This window comes from Ceratotherium simum, chromosome 11 (assembly GCF_057802395.1).
Source record: "Ceratotherium simum simum isolate JZ-2026a chromosome 11, ASM5780239v1, whole genome shotgun sequence".
Classification (NCBI taxonomy): Eukaryota; Metazoa; Chordata; class Mammalia; order Perissodactyla; family Rhinocerotidae; genus Ceratotherium; species Ceratotherium simum.
In genome coordinates, this window is record NC_141910.1 from 6,967,733 (window position 1) to 6,980,690 (window position 12,958).

Here is a 12,958-nt window from a genome sequence, read left to right on the forward strand (position 1 = left end):
CATTCAGCTTTTAAAATAAACATTTAAAGAGATTGTATCCTTCTTCCTCAAATTAAAGATATGTGTGATTTTCTCCCTCTCATTGGGGGACATTTCTTTGTCGAGATGATTAAATTTCTTAGGATTTTTTTTTTTCTGTATATGAAGGAAAATTTCCATGCTCCAGCCTGACAAAAATACCTGTTTTGGGTACAGTTTCCTGAAATGTGGCACCATATGTGCATCAGTAAACATTATGTGTAGAGTAAATTAAACTGAGCCTTATAATTAGGCAGTAAGGAAATTACTGTAGACCTGAAAGAGTAAATCAGCAGTATTAAAATGCTCTCCATTTTCTCCGAAGCACTTCAGAGTGCCATAAAAAGCCCGTGTCACTGTGATAAACATCAAGAAGAAATGCATTTGGAACAAGACAACCTAAAAGACACCACAATTCAAATACGTCTTCAACTCTGGAGTCCAAGGTGTCATCTCATAAAATTTAAAAGCCAGCCCTTTTGCCACTAATGTAGGACAAATAAAGAAAACTACCTGACATTGAGACTTTTGGGGGGAACTTTCTCATACAGCAGGTGCAGTAAAAACTTTAATAGATAGAAGCTCTGGAGCAGAGCCAACACTAAGGAAAGATTCACCCATCATAAACAAAATAGCAACATTGTAAATAAAGACAGGGTCAGTATTGCTGGGTTTTTCTTTTGCTTCAGGCTTCAGCATGGCTCAGCACTGCCCTGTTACTGATCCTGTCCTTATATACAATGCTGATAATTTACTCATCATGGATTTTTTGCATTAATTTCAATTTTATAAAATACTGCATAAAATATTATTTATCTTGATCACTGAGTTTTTTGGTGCTCCCTAAAATCTTATGCCTGAGGCTAGTGCCTCGCCCACCTCACCCTCCTCTTGGCCTTGCCCCAGAAAGCACAGATCTTGCCAAGCCCTTCAACACAGCACAGTGAGCAACCAGACCACGCATTTCTAATCTTGGCCCAGGGAGAGAAGAGGCTCAAGCATGGATTCTCCCTCCCTGGAATCAGGTACTGTATCTGTGAAGTGGTGAGGTCTAGTAGAGGCCAAATGGATTGGAGAGGAGTTGGAGGGCTTCATCGATCCTCAATACATCCCCCAACTTACTGCAATGACGTCTGAAAGATCCCCCTATCAGAAACAAAGGCAGTGGAATTCAAACCTGCTAGAACATCACAAATTATCTGGAAAGCTTATTACGATACAGAGTTTAAGGTGCCACCATATGTACATGAAGTTAAACTCTCCAAAGATGGAGCCATATATCTACATTTCAGCAGGTTCTTTTTTTTTTTTTTTGGTGAGGAAGATCAGCCCTGAGCTAACATCTGCCAATCCTCCTCTTTTTTAGCTGAGGAAGACTGGCCCTGGGCTAACATCCGTGCCCATCTTCCTCCACTTTATATAGGACGCCGCCACATGGCTTGCCAAGCAGTGCATCGGTGCGCGCCCGGGGTTCCAAACCGGCGAACCCTGGGCCAACGGCAGCGGAGCACGCGCACTTAACCACTTGCGCCACGGGGCCGGCCCCATCAGCAGGTTCTTGAGCTGACTTTTTAAAGCCAGCCCAGCAACAGAAAACTCTAGGTTAAGGCATAAAAGCCCTCTCTTATAATGGAAATAGCCATTATTATCACAGTATAAATGGACTTTTTAAGTTAACAAATCTAATTCTTAAAACAACGGAACTAGAGACATGAGTGTTTATAATGGAGGGAAGTGGATGATTGGGATATTTCTCGGGTAGGATGGCTGCATACAGGGGATTCTTCATTCTTTCAACACCTTTGTGGTGCTGGCCTACTTTATTTAGGGCGCTAGGATATGCCCTGAAGAAACAAAATATAATAGGACATGGGCATAGGCAAAAACACATACACAACTTAAAGCTACCCAAAAAGTGCCATAATAAAGGTATTTTAAAATGCTCCAGGAGCCTATTGGATAAACCCTGTTTATAGGAATTGGATAAAGTTGTGATTATAAAGTGACATTTAAGCTAAGCCTTATAAGAAAAATTGTGAATTTTCCTAGAAGGAAAAAAAAAAAAGCAGGGAGAGCGGGCATTCCAGCCAGAAGGAACAGCAAGTGCAAAGGTACAAGGATGTGTGAACACCGGCTTAATAGACTGCTGGAGCTACAGTGAGCTGAAGGCAGAGGTACTAGCCTCAAATGGCTAGTACCATCATTTTTGTGAAAAGCAATTAAGTAGCGCCAATGGGAGTGGAGAGGAAGCAATGGACCCGAAATGCATTTAGGAGGTGTGACCAGCTGGACTAAATGACTGGTGGGGATTTAAGGAATGACAATGGGAGGAAAGGCACAGGGCTGAAACTCTCTTGAAAAGTTGATCACAGTAGGAAGCACACAGTAGTGCAGGGTAGGGGTAGGGTGAGGGTTTGGCATTAAGGTATCCTGGAAATCTCATTCAGCCAAGAAGGAGAATGAAGTTTGGTCAAGGGTATATAAAATAAACAGATGGATATTATAAACAACATCACCTTCTTCACAATTTTCTACCCCAGCAAAGAGCAACGGTGAATTCCCTCAGCCATCACCAGTGACATCCACAGGAGCCAGGAAGGCACAGAGTGATGAGATCCTAGAGCCAACAGGCTTCCACCAGGGCTGGTGGCAGCAGCAGGAGAAGCAGAGCCTGCAGGAAGACGGCTCACTTTCTAAATTTCAGATTTATCCAGCCTTCTAGGGAAATGGGGAGATAAAGAAATATCAGCTGTCCTGATGGAAATTTCCCCTGGGAAACTGATGCCAGAAGACAGTTCAGGTAATAAAAGCAAGGAGCGGTCAAATGGAACACATATATTTGGCCACAAGCTGGCTGCAATAATCCACTGAGTACATTCAGTCAGAATCAAGGTGATTAGCTTCTACCGTCAGCTCTAGAAACGCCTCAATTCAGGCCATCGTGGAAAACTCTGCATAACACACTTTACAATTACCTCCCTTCCAGTGACAGTTTTGGATAAGAAATCCCAGCCTACACATAACCCATAACCTCCAACAACGAATATAGGCCAACCTCACTCAACTGGGATGGGTGTTCTGAAACGAATGTTCTTATAAGCTGAAAGAGCATTCTAAAAAAAGTCCTTGTTTCAATCATCATCACTGAAAATCTTCTGAATTTTTCTACTTAAGAACTTCATCCTGGAAAACATGACAGAATTTTTTTATGATCCTACAGTGGATCTTCCAGGGTCAGGGTCAAGATTCTTAATGGCATTCTCATTGCCTGCAACCGGAGAAGGTGTCAGATTGAACCAAATGCTGACATTCTCTTGAATGTGTTTTGAGATTCAGTCATTGCTACTTATCCTTCCCCTTCCCACTTTTCCTTGACTTCCAGGGCCTGGAGAAACTAGCAGAAGAGAACAAATCAGTAGCTGAAGCTTCCACTTAAATGAGTGTTTTCCTATTCATACATGTTATAGATCCCTCTGCTCAGTATAGTGTGTTATTTGATTAATCAAAGTTGATCAAGCTACTGAACTCTTTCCGTGATCTAGACTTGCTAGTGAGAGAGAAGTCAAGCCTGGTGTCCTCCACAAGCTTGTGTTAATGTGTGAACAATCAATCAAATGTTGGCTCAGAGAAATAGATTAAACCACTTCATGACTTCAACAGTGTCTTCACAAGGGAAGAGCTTGCCCATAGTGATATTTTAAGAACTGTTTCCAACTGATGATATCATGTACTTTGAACTTGGCCTAATAACTGTTTTCCAGAAGATAAACAAGTATGTGAAGGTGTGATATTCAGGGCTGTTGTATCAGGATTTCCCTAAGGTGGCTTGAATATATAACCTGTGATCAATGAGCATGTCCAAAGGATGGTCTTTCACAGTGCTCTTGAGCCCTCTCCTACCTCTGCCCTTCTCCTCCCAGCCTTTTTGAGTTTTTAGTGTTTCTGATGCCATTTATATTCAGTTGTCCCTGAGTTGCTTATGTTCTGCATTTCAAATCCCAATTTCTGTATGATCATTTTATGGTCTCTATACTTTTACGTCACAGCAATCTGACCTAGGGAGCAAACTCCAGGGGTTATTAGCTCTGACATACATTTTCAGTGTGAAGAACATAAACCTGAACATTTAGAGGAAATCAATATTTAATTTTAATTTTAATTTTTTTATTGTACCTATATAGATAGGCTCACATCCTTATGAGGAAAAGCAGATTCAAGCCTGGAAATAAACAATGTTAAAAAGTTTTCTTACAATGAATCTAAAAATAATTGGCCCCATCATGAGCAGATGTGAGAAAAAGAACTGAATGCCTTAAAATTCCTTTTTTTTTGTAAATGTTTTGGAAAGCCTAAAATTCATGCTTTGAGAAGACAGCTACCTAAACATAATAGCTCTTTTTAAAAAAAGGATTCAACGAACCATAACAGCTGGAGACCTGAGAGACCATACCATATCACAAGCAAGAACCATATCTTTGACATTCACCACAGATTTTTTTTTCTGCCTGCAATACGTACATGTCACCCAACCCAAACTCTGAAGCAGTAAAGGTGAAGGTGCTATTGAAAACCACAAAGCACCTCTACATATTTATGTTAACCCTCCTTCTTCCCCAACTGCATCCCCCAGAGTAGATTAGTATATGGGTGACCCAATTGCATATGCTGGTTCTATGGAGAGGCAGGATGGGGAAGGGTTCTGAGCAAAGACCCTACAGCTAGACTGATAGGCTGGAACCTCCAAGCATCCACACTTGGTGTGGCCATGGGTGCATTACTTTGCTTCATGTCCTCATCTGTTAAAGGGGCATGGTGACAATCTTTTCTACCTCACAAAGCTGGTGTGAGGATTAAATGCGGTCCATTCATGGAAAGAACTTAGAACAGAGCCTGGCACATTGTAAGGACTCAATACTTGTCAGCTATAGTTTAGTTTACAAGCTCTTGCTGATGACTGCCCACCTTTAGCCATAGTTCTTACAAAAGGAGGTTCACAAAGGAGACCGCTGAGGAAATTCTTCAACGATAGTTATTTCTTTTTAATCTTGGAAGATTTTTCGGTAGTCCTATCTGGAGGAAAGGTCTTGATAAATCGACCTTTATGTGACACGCTTTGCTTGTTTGTTTTTAATCCTTTGTCATATAATCCATTCTATTAAGTATTCAACCCAATGTAAAAGCGTTCTATACATGGTTTTTGTTTGTCTGTTGAAAATGTTTTGATTATAACAGCAAAATTGACACTTTTGTCAAGTAGATACTCGCTGCATCTCATTGCTGGAATTATTGTGATGGCTATTAAGGGTGAAGGGATAAGAATTAGGCCCTTGATTGGTTTTGGGAAGGAGAGAGTTGCTAAGTTTAGCAACACCCTAACATGTTATGATCATTATTTATTAGCTTCTCATAGGGGAACATTTGGGTCCTGATTTGCTTATCAACTTGGAAAAAAAAAGACTAACAAAAGGACCAAAATAATAACCAGGATAAACCAGCATCCCTGTAAGTTTACAGAAAATTAAGAGATCATGCCTAGAATAGTTCACAGGTGGCACATAGAAGGAGGATGTCGAGAAGCAGCTGATAGATACCAACTGAGTCATCTAAGGGATGGACAGACCGCGTGGGCTACTAGGTACCCAGGCAGGGAGTCAGCCAAAGCTTTTGTTTTTATAATGGTCTTATTCCAGAATCACAGCGGTGACAGTAGCTCAGACATGGGGCATCCTGTGCCCATAGCTCTAAAATTAAAACCTCATGTTTAATGCTGGTAGTTATATTCCCCTAAATTATTTTTAAATCCAAACAAAATACTCTTAAGAGGATTCTGCTCTATCACTGCCTACTCTCACGAGTTTAATTGGCAAGATGGTTCCAAGCCATAACACCCTTGGGGTCCTGTGACCTTTTTCACAATTTATGATTCCCCAGTTCCTTGGGATATACTACCTGAAGAAAGGGGTTCTACTTACTTGAAAATTCTACTTAGAAATGCTTTTTGTTAAATTACTCTTGATTTTTTTCAAGTGTCTACAAAAGTTTAAGTCTACTTTCTTTCATTAGAGAAGACCAAGATAATGATCATGATTGACTTTATTTCTTGTTAATTTGGTGACTAGAACTTTGCAAGAATCCAAAGTTACCCTTCTGAAGGACACTGCCCAGCCTTAGGGCTATGAGGAAGAGGCAGGAGACTGAAAGAGTGGGAACTTATAAAGTTACTAGAAATATTATTCTTTGATTTCAGCTTTTTTTCCTATGTAATTTGATTGCTCTAAATATTCTATAAAGAAATAAATGTGTACAGAGAAGTAGACACGGATAACTGAGGGTTCTCATTTAGAATCTCTTCTAACAAAGGCTTGTCTGTAACTGAAAGAACAGAAATTGTTTCAGCAAGAGAGAAACATTCATTTGAACCGCTAGCATCCATTGGCCACACTACATAGCTGCTATCAGAGACTTACATAAAACCTTGTTAATCCAATTAACTAGCTACCCAGATCTAAGCTGAAGATCTACCTGAGCCAAGCTAATCAGAGTCATTGCATATTCCATCTGCATAAGTGCTAGGTAGCTTCTGTTGAGATCAGAGAAGCTTTTGTACCATTACAGGTGTACATGGAGAAACAGAAGAGATAGGAAGAAAGACAAAAATATCCCAACATATGAGTAGGGATGGAACTGACAGATGGGGACTATCTTAGTTCTAGAAAGGCAGATTGGGGAAGAGAAAGATGTTTGAACCAAATTCAGGGATGTGATGTAAAATTATGCTATAACTGTTAGATTTCAATATCATGAAACAATTCTCTTTTTACCTTTATTCTCCTCGATCTTTGGAAAAGGTGAGCATAAAAATACTATCTTATGCATGGAATGATTTCAAGGGATGACATACGCCTCCCACTGCCAACCTAAAAGAAGCTCTCCAAGGAGCTTGTCACCAAAGCATTTAAAATTCCACCATAAAATCCACCTTCAAATTTCACCACTGTCCCCAGCTAAAAACAGTCAACCCTTTTCTGAGAATTGTGACACCAGAGCAAAAATTCCTTATCCATTCCTTCAATAAGACAAAACATTGCTATGATAGGTCCATGAGTGCAGAGAACTGAGGGTGTTAGCTCCTGAATGTAAAAGAATGGTCCCCTACTCAGACTAAGAGATTGGGGAGGTGAGAAGACTCAGTTCATGATTTTTGTCTGGTTGACAATCTAGCCAAAGGCAAGCCCCACAGCTTTTTAAAATCTGTGACTATCAGGCATTAGCACCTGTGGCATAGGAAATGAATGAGGGTTGACTCATTCAATCTTATACAGCCAAAAGACAGTTTACAGATCTAGTTTGGCTCCCTACTTTCCTAGATGAGAAAAGGAGACCAAGAGATGAAGGATCCAGAGTCTCACGGGCAGTTCAGTGGCAGAGCTAGAAGTAAAACCCTGGGCTCTAGAGACCTGATTCCATGTTTTCCATTAACCCCAGTCCCAATTCCTACTACCCATATCATTTCACATCAGATGGGGGCTTTGTACGGAGAGATGATCTAAGAGGGCAAGGAGAGACAGACCTGGCCATATATCTATTTGGTATTACTTACTAATGCCAAAGAGGACAATGTTTTATTCTCCTTTATTCCAAGGTAAAATAAAAAGAAAACACTTTCCCCAAGAGAGCTTGTTAGCTAGGCAGTCAAACTAGAGTCTTCATATTCCAGAACTAATTGTGATATCTTCTGGAGGACATTAGCTCAAGTGTGTCTACACCTTCTGGTGATATCTTGAAAAGAGCCCAGAAACTCCCCAGCAGTAATCAGAAGTGGTGTCTTCCTCCCATTCAAACCATTCCTAAGATGCTCCTTGGCCATTCTTGCCCCAGCACCTTACTGATCTTATCTGTATTTGACATGGTACAGGAGCGAGTGCTAGATGCAGCCATGCCAGTCCAGTTTTTCCAGCTGCAGAAAGCAAAGCTGGTGTTGCCCTGGGGCAGTGGGTGGTTCTAGCTGACTAACACAAACAACACTTAAGGAATGAGATGGATATATGCAAAAGCTACCAGTAGAAGACAGGATGCCTCTCAGGCAAAAATCAAGAAGGAATTTTATTGTAACTTAATGGATGATATAACTCTTCTAGAGAAAGAACACTACCCAAAGAGAAAGTGGAACTCACCATGGAAACAAAAAAATAAAGGTTACAAGACAATAGGGTTACCAGTGTTCATATAGCACTTTCAAGAGGAAAAAGGGCCCTGACCAGAGATTACGCTCCCCCCCAAAACGGACCCATCAGATGAACGATGCCATTAGGCATTCAAATCATCCAACTGACTTTCCTTGCTTTGGTTCCCTGCTTCCCAAAAAACCATCTGATAAGAAAACTGTCCCTTAGATTTGTGACCCCAAAGGAATACACTGGGTCAGAGACCTTAATTGGCACATCAGAGTTGTATTTCTCATTAACCATTAGCATTCTGGTTTATTCATTGAATGCCTTGGAAATTTGAAAAGTAAGAACCAGCAGAAATCAGAGACAACTCTTTGCATACCTGGATCTGGAAATCTGAAAACTAGATGTCGAAGGTAGTAAATTCATCCAGTCTCTACCTGGAAAGGTTGTGTCTAGGCCATGAGCAGGCTGCCCATTCCGAGGTTGTTTTCATCATCACACCTCTTGCAGCTGTCACAGCTGTCTGCTCAGCAGACTCTACCTGGTAGATGAAGTGTGTCTGTGTAATATGTAGATGTTATAAAGAATAGCAACCTGAACATCAGCTCTAAGAAGGCACCCTGAAAAAGGACGTTCTTGGAAACCACCACTAAGTACCATGCACTTAAAATAAAAACAAAAAAGAGTACCTGTCTCCTTAGATCTCTTGTTTTCTTGGTCATCTTATCAATTGCAATGTTTAGAGGATCTCCTTTTTCTTTCCTTCCAGTCTATTAAGAAAAGAGAAATAATTTCTGATTTAGAAAATTTAATGTTAGTGACATTATAGGTTAAAAAAAAAATTCAGAAATACACTTGAGTTATAGAGTCCAACCAATAAAAATGAAAGATTATTTTCAATACACAGCTAACATGATTTGGTCTCTAAAGTTGGTTTCCTCTGAAATAAAAATTAAAATTGATGAAAATCAATACATTCTTAGGATGGTTACACATATGTCCATATTCAACTCCATGCAAATCTATGTATTCTTCCCTTCCAGACATTGAGCAATTAAGTAAAAACAAGGATTTTTTTTTTTTTTTGCCTTCAAATACCAATGCTTTGTGCTCCTCTGTTATGTAAGCACACTTCTGAATAAAAAATGATTGAGAGGATAAAAACTAAATTAGAAAAGAAATTTAAGGTAAATCACCAGAATTCAGAATTTCATACCATTATATCATAGGCCCTATTGTAACTTCTGTACCAAAATCAAAAGAGATGCTTTACTAGAAAATATAGTGTTTGTAATCTCCGTTCTGTCATGCAGTGGAATGCTAACCATAATAATAAGGAACCCACAGCTTGAGGTCATGAGGAAATTTTCCCTTATGACTGTAACAGGCAAAGATACAGGGAAAAAAAGACTTTTTAAATAAAGTATTCACTTGGAATTTTCATTAGTTTCTTTTTTTCTCCATCTTTTTTTTTTTTTTGATGGTTGTAGTAAAACAATTAAAACCAAATAAAACAGAATCTCCATTATCTTTTTAAAACAACATTCCCATGGATAAAAGGACCTATATAACTTTATGGATGGCATTATCTTCCCTTTAAGAGAAAACTGTTTTCAAGAGCTTTGTCAAATCTATTAAAGTATCTAAACTTTAGTCAAACACCCTACAGATTTGTTTATTTATGGTCCCGGTGGCAGACCAATTCTTCTTCCATACTCAGTCTCTGTGAAATTATGTAAGTTTCTGCAGTAATTTGTGTATATGATGCAATGAGACCCCAGGTCATAAATTGTGCCGAACAGGATAATGTGTTTTGGGATCCATAGAAATTACCATCCAACAGATTTCCAAATGTTCTCTTCCAATGACAAAATCCAGATTACATAAAGCTTATACATATACACCACATCTACATTTAAAGCAGTCACTCTTTTCTGCAACTTGCTTAATTTATCATTTTTTTCTGAACAAATGGCTGATGTGTAACCCTACAGGATTTTTTCATGAAAAAGCCAAAAGCAGGGCATATGTGTGTATATTTTTAATCATCTAAAATCCTAAAAATCCCCATCGTCCTTTTCCACTCCCTACACTCATATGCTGACCCTTTCAGACAAATGCACTGAAGTTTTTAAGTAGAAAGAGCTTAAAATAAAGTGACTAACATTTACAACTGTGAAATATCAGTGTACAACTAGCTCCAAGAAAACAAAGTATATGGAGAAGAACAATGCGCTGGTTTATCCTTCGAGGGAAGCTGGTTACATAGCAAGTGGGACCTCAGTGCCCTGGCTCTCCACATCCAGGGGTGCCACAGGTGTAGCAGCCAGAGCTGTTTCTTGTCTCTTTGGTTTTCTCCTTGCAAATAGGATGTCTGCCATCAAAATAGGGGGCGCTTTTGTGGAGGTCTGGACCATGATCATTCTGAGAACTGCAGATTTCCTAAGCCCTTTCCACTTACGAGAGCGATAAAAACTTACTTTGAAAATTAACAATTATGAGTTTGGTTTAAAATGTGATTATGAGAGAAGGAGACTGAATCACCAAACTTTTCATTGTAAAAAAAAAACTTCCAGACAGTGTGGATACACAAAATAATTACTAAATAAATACTGTATGTCAGACACTGGGCTAATTTCACCCTCCCAGTGGTGTATCATTATCGTCCTTTTACAAATGAGAAAAGGAAGATCAGAGCAGGTCTGGGACTAGGTGAGGAAAGTGAAGTACTCACGTGAGGTATAAAATTTAAGGGGGGACCAAAGGACTCAGTAATCAAAATAAATGATATTTTAACGCAATATTTTCAAAACTCAAAATTAATGCAAAAAATCCATGTTGAACAAATATCAAAATTTTAAATAAAGACAGGACCCAACAGGGCCAGGATTAGGGGGAGGTAAGTGAGGTAGGTCATGCAAGTACAGGTCAGGTATCATTTTTTAATTTTAAACTTTAAAAATCTGGAGAATGCATTTATACTAAAAAAAGAAGACAATCATTGTTTACCTAAAATTCAAATTTAGCTGGGTGTCCTGTATTTTTATGTGCGAAATCAGGCAACCCAACCCCCAGGGGTAATAGCAATGCTCAAGATTGTAACTGGGGTTGGGACAGACACATGTGGGAAGGCTTGGTTGCCTCATCCTGTGAATAGAAGTGCAACATGGGATTCTGTATCCCATCTGGCATTAGTAATGTGTGACTGTAAAGCCTGTATCTCTTAGATGTGAGGCATCTTGTTGGTCACCATGGGGACACACAAAAAGCGAGAGCCACAGTCCTCATGCCCAAAGAGCTCCTCATCCAGGTGAACAGAACAGAACATGAGACTAACAACACGAACAACTCTGCAGAGAGACTAGCACTCTAAAGGGAAAAATGAGTAGCTCTGAAGAGGGAGATGTTGCATTTGGGAAGTCAAGTAGTTTCACAGAGGTGTGGGGGAATTTAGCTAGACCTGAAGTCCTGCTTAAGATTTGAAGAGGAAAGAAGGAGGCATTTGAACGGAGGACTGAATGGCTTAAAAAAAAGGCAGCAAGATGAGAAACAGCAGGGTGGATTCTGGAAGGACAGTGAGTGGAATGGGCCAGCCTTTTCTCCATGATGCGAAGGAATCAGTCTGACTAGCTGTAGAGATGTTATTTTCATAAGAGCTTCTTTACAGTGTGATTGCTGCCAGCTATATTTTGATCTGCAAGCTCAGAGGATCTCTGGTGACATTAGCATTCCATGTCACTGTGTTTTTGGGATTCTGTTTGTATAACATTTGCAATCCTGGGCTTCTCTAGCTTCCAAGTCTTTGGCAGAAGGCAATCAAAAAAATGCAGGTGACTTGGGTGCCATAGTTGTTCTCACCGTCTAGGGAGGCTGGGGAATGGTAAAGCAAGGACTAGAATCTAGGACATTTGGGCCACTGGCTAAAATCGTCAATTCTCTGGCCTTTTGTCAGCTCTAATTTCTTTAAATAAAGAATGGGTATAGAAATAACGGTAGTAACCCCTCAACGCTCAGATTTACATACAAATGGGGACTAGCAAGCCATCACTCCATACTTTCCTGGGCTCTGTTTTGTCCCCATGTGGAAATACTTTTAAATTATCAGCCTAAATTGGACAGGAAGGCAATCACTGAGAGAGACAAAACAAAAAAAGACTCTTGCCTTCTAGTGTCAGCCCTCCCTTTTTAGGCCCTGTGATCTTAGACTAAAGATTTGCCCATTTTTTATGTCTGAGTTTTTTCATAAGCACAATGGAATAGCATAATATATGCCCTGTCTTCTTCACCAGGTTAGCAGGACAATCAATCATGATGTCAATGTGCTGGAAACAATAAAAGGCATTAACAGTATTCAGGGTAATTAGGAAACTATTTCTGCTGTGGGAAAAATGAAAGAATTGATTTGGAAATGACATTGAAACTATTATTGGATTACCTGGACTTCTGCTTTCTCCACTCAGGCAGATAATGTATGAAAACCTTGCCAAAAACTAGAATTCCTAAAGGAAAGGTTATTTCTCTTTAAGGAAGGAATATCTGGGGTAGTTCATTTTAAATAGGCAACTAGTCTGTGATATTTCTAAGAGTGAAATAAGGGGCAGAAACTCCAGATGAATGTCTTTCACATAGTAGGTTCTTCGATATATTTGTTAAATAACTAAGAAGTTGATCATCTTGAGCAAATTCTAGTTCCCAGGGAATCAACTAGAAGCCTCAGTCAACTCTCCTTCCCTGACCCTCCAAACTCTATTAAATTTATTAAAAATAGT

General features: G+C 39.6%; 1 protein-coding gene across 8 annotated transcripts in view; it reads right to left on the reverse strand.

Moving 5' to 3' along the window:
* The window catches only part of CTNNA2 (catenin alpha 2), a 1,067,853-nt gene that overhangs the window by 242,390 nt on the left and 812,505 nt on the right, over positions 1-12,958 (reverse strand). For all 8 annotated transcript variants that reach the window (XM_014792722.2, XM_087436505.1, XM_087436499.1 and 5 more), the window contains one exon: positions 8,879-8,959. In XM_014792722.2, the coding sequence (XP_014648208.2) occupies positions 8,879-8,959 (81 nt within the window). The remainder of the gene's footprint in view (positions 1-8,878; positions 8,960-12,958) is intronic.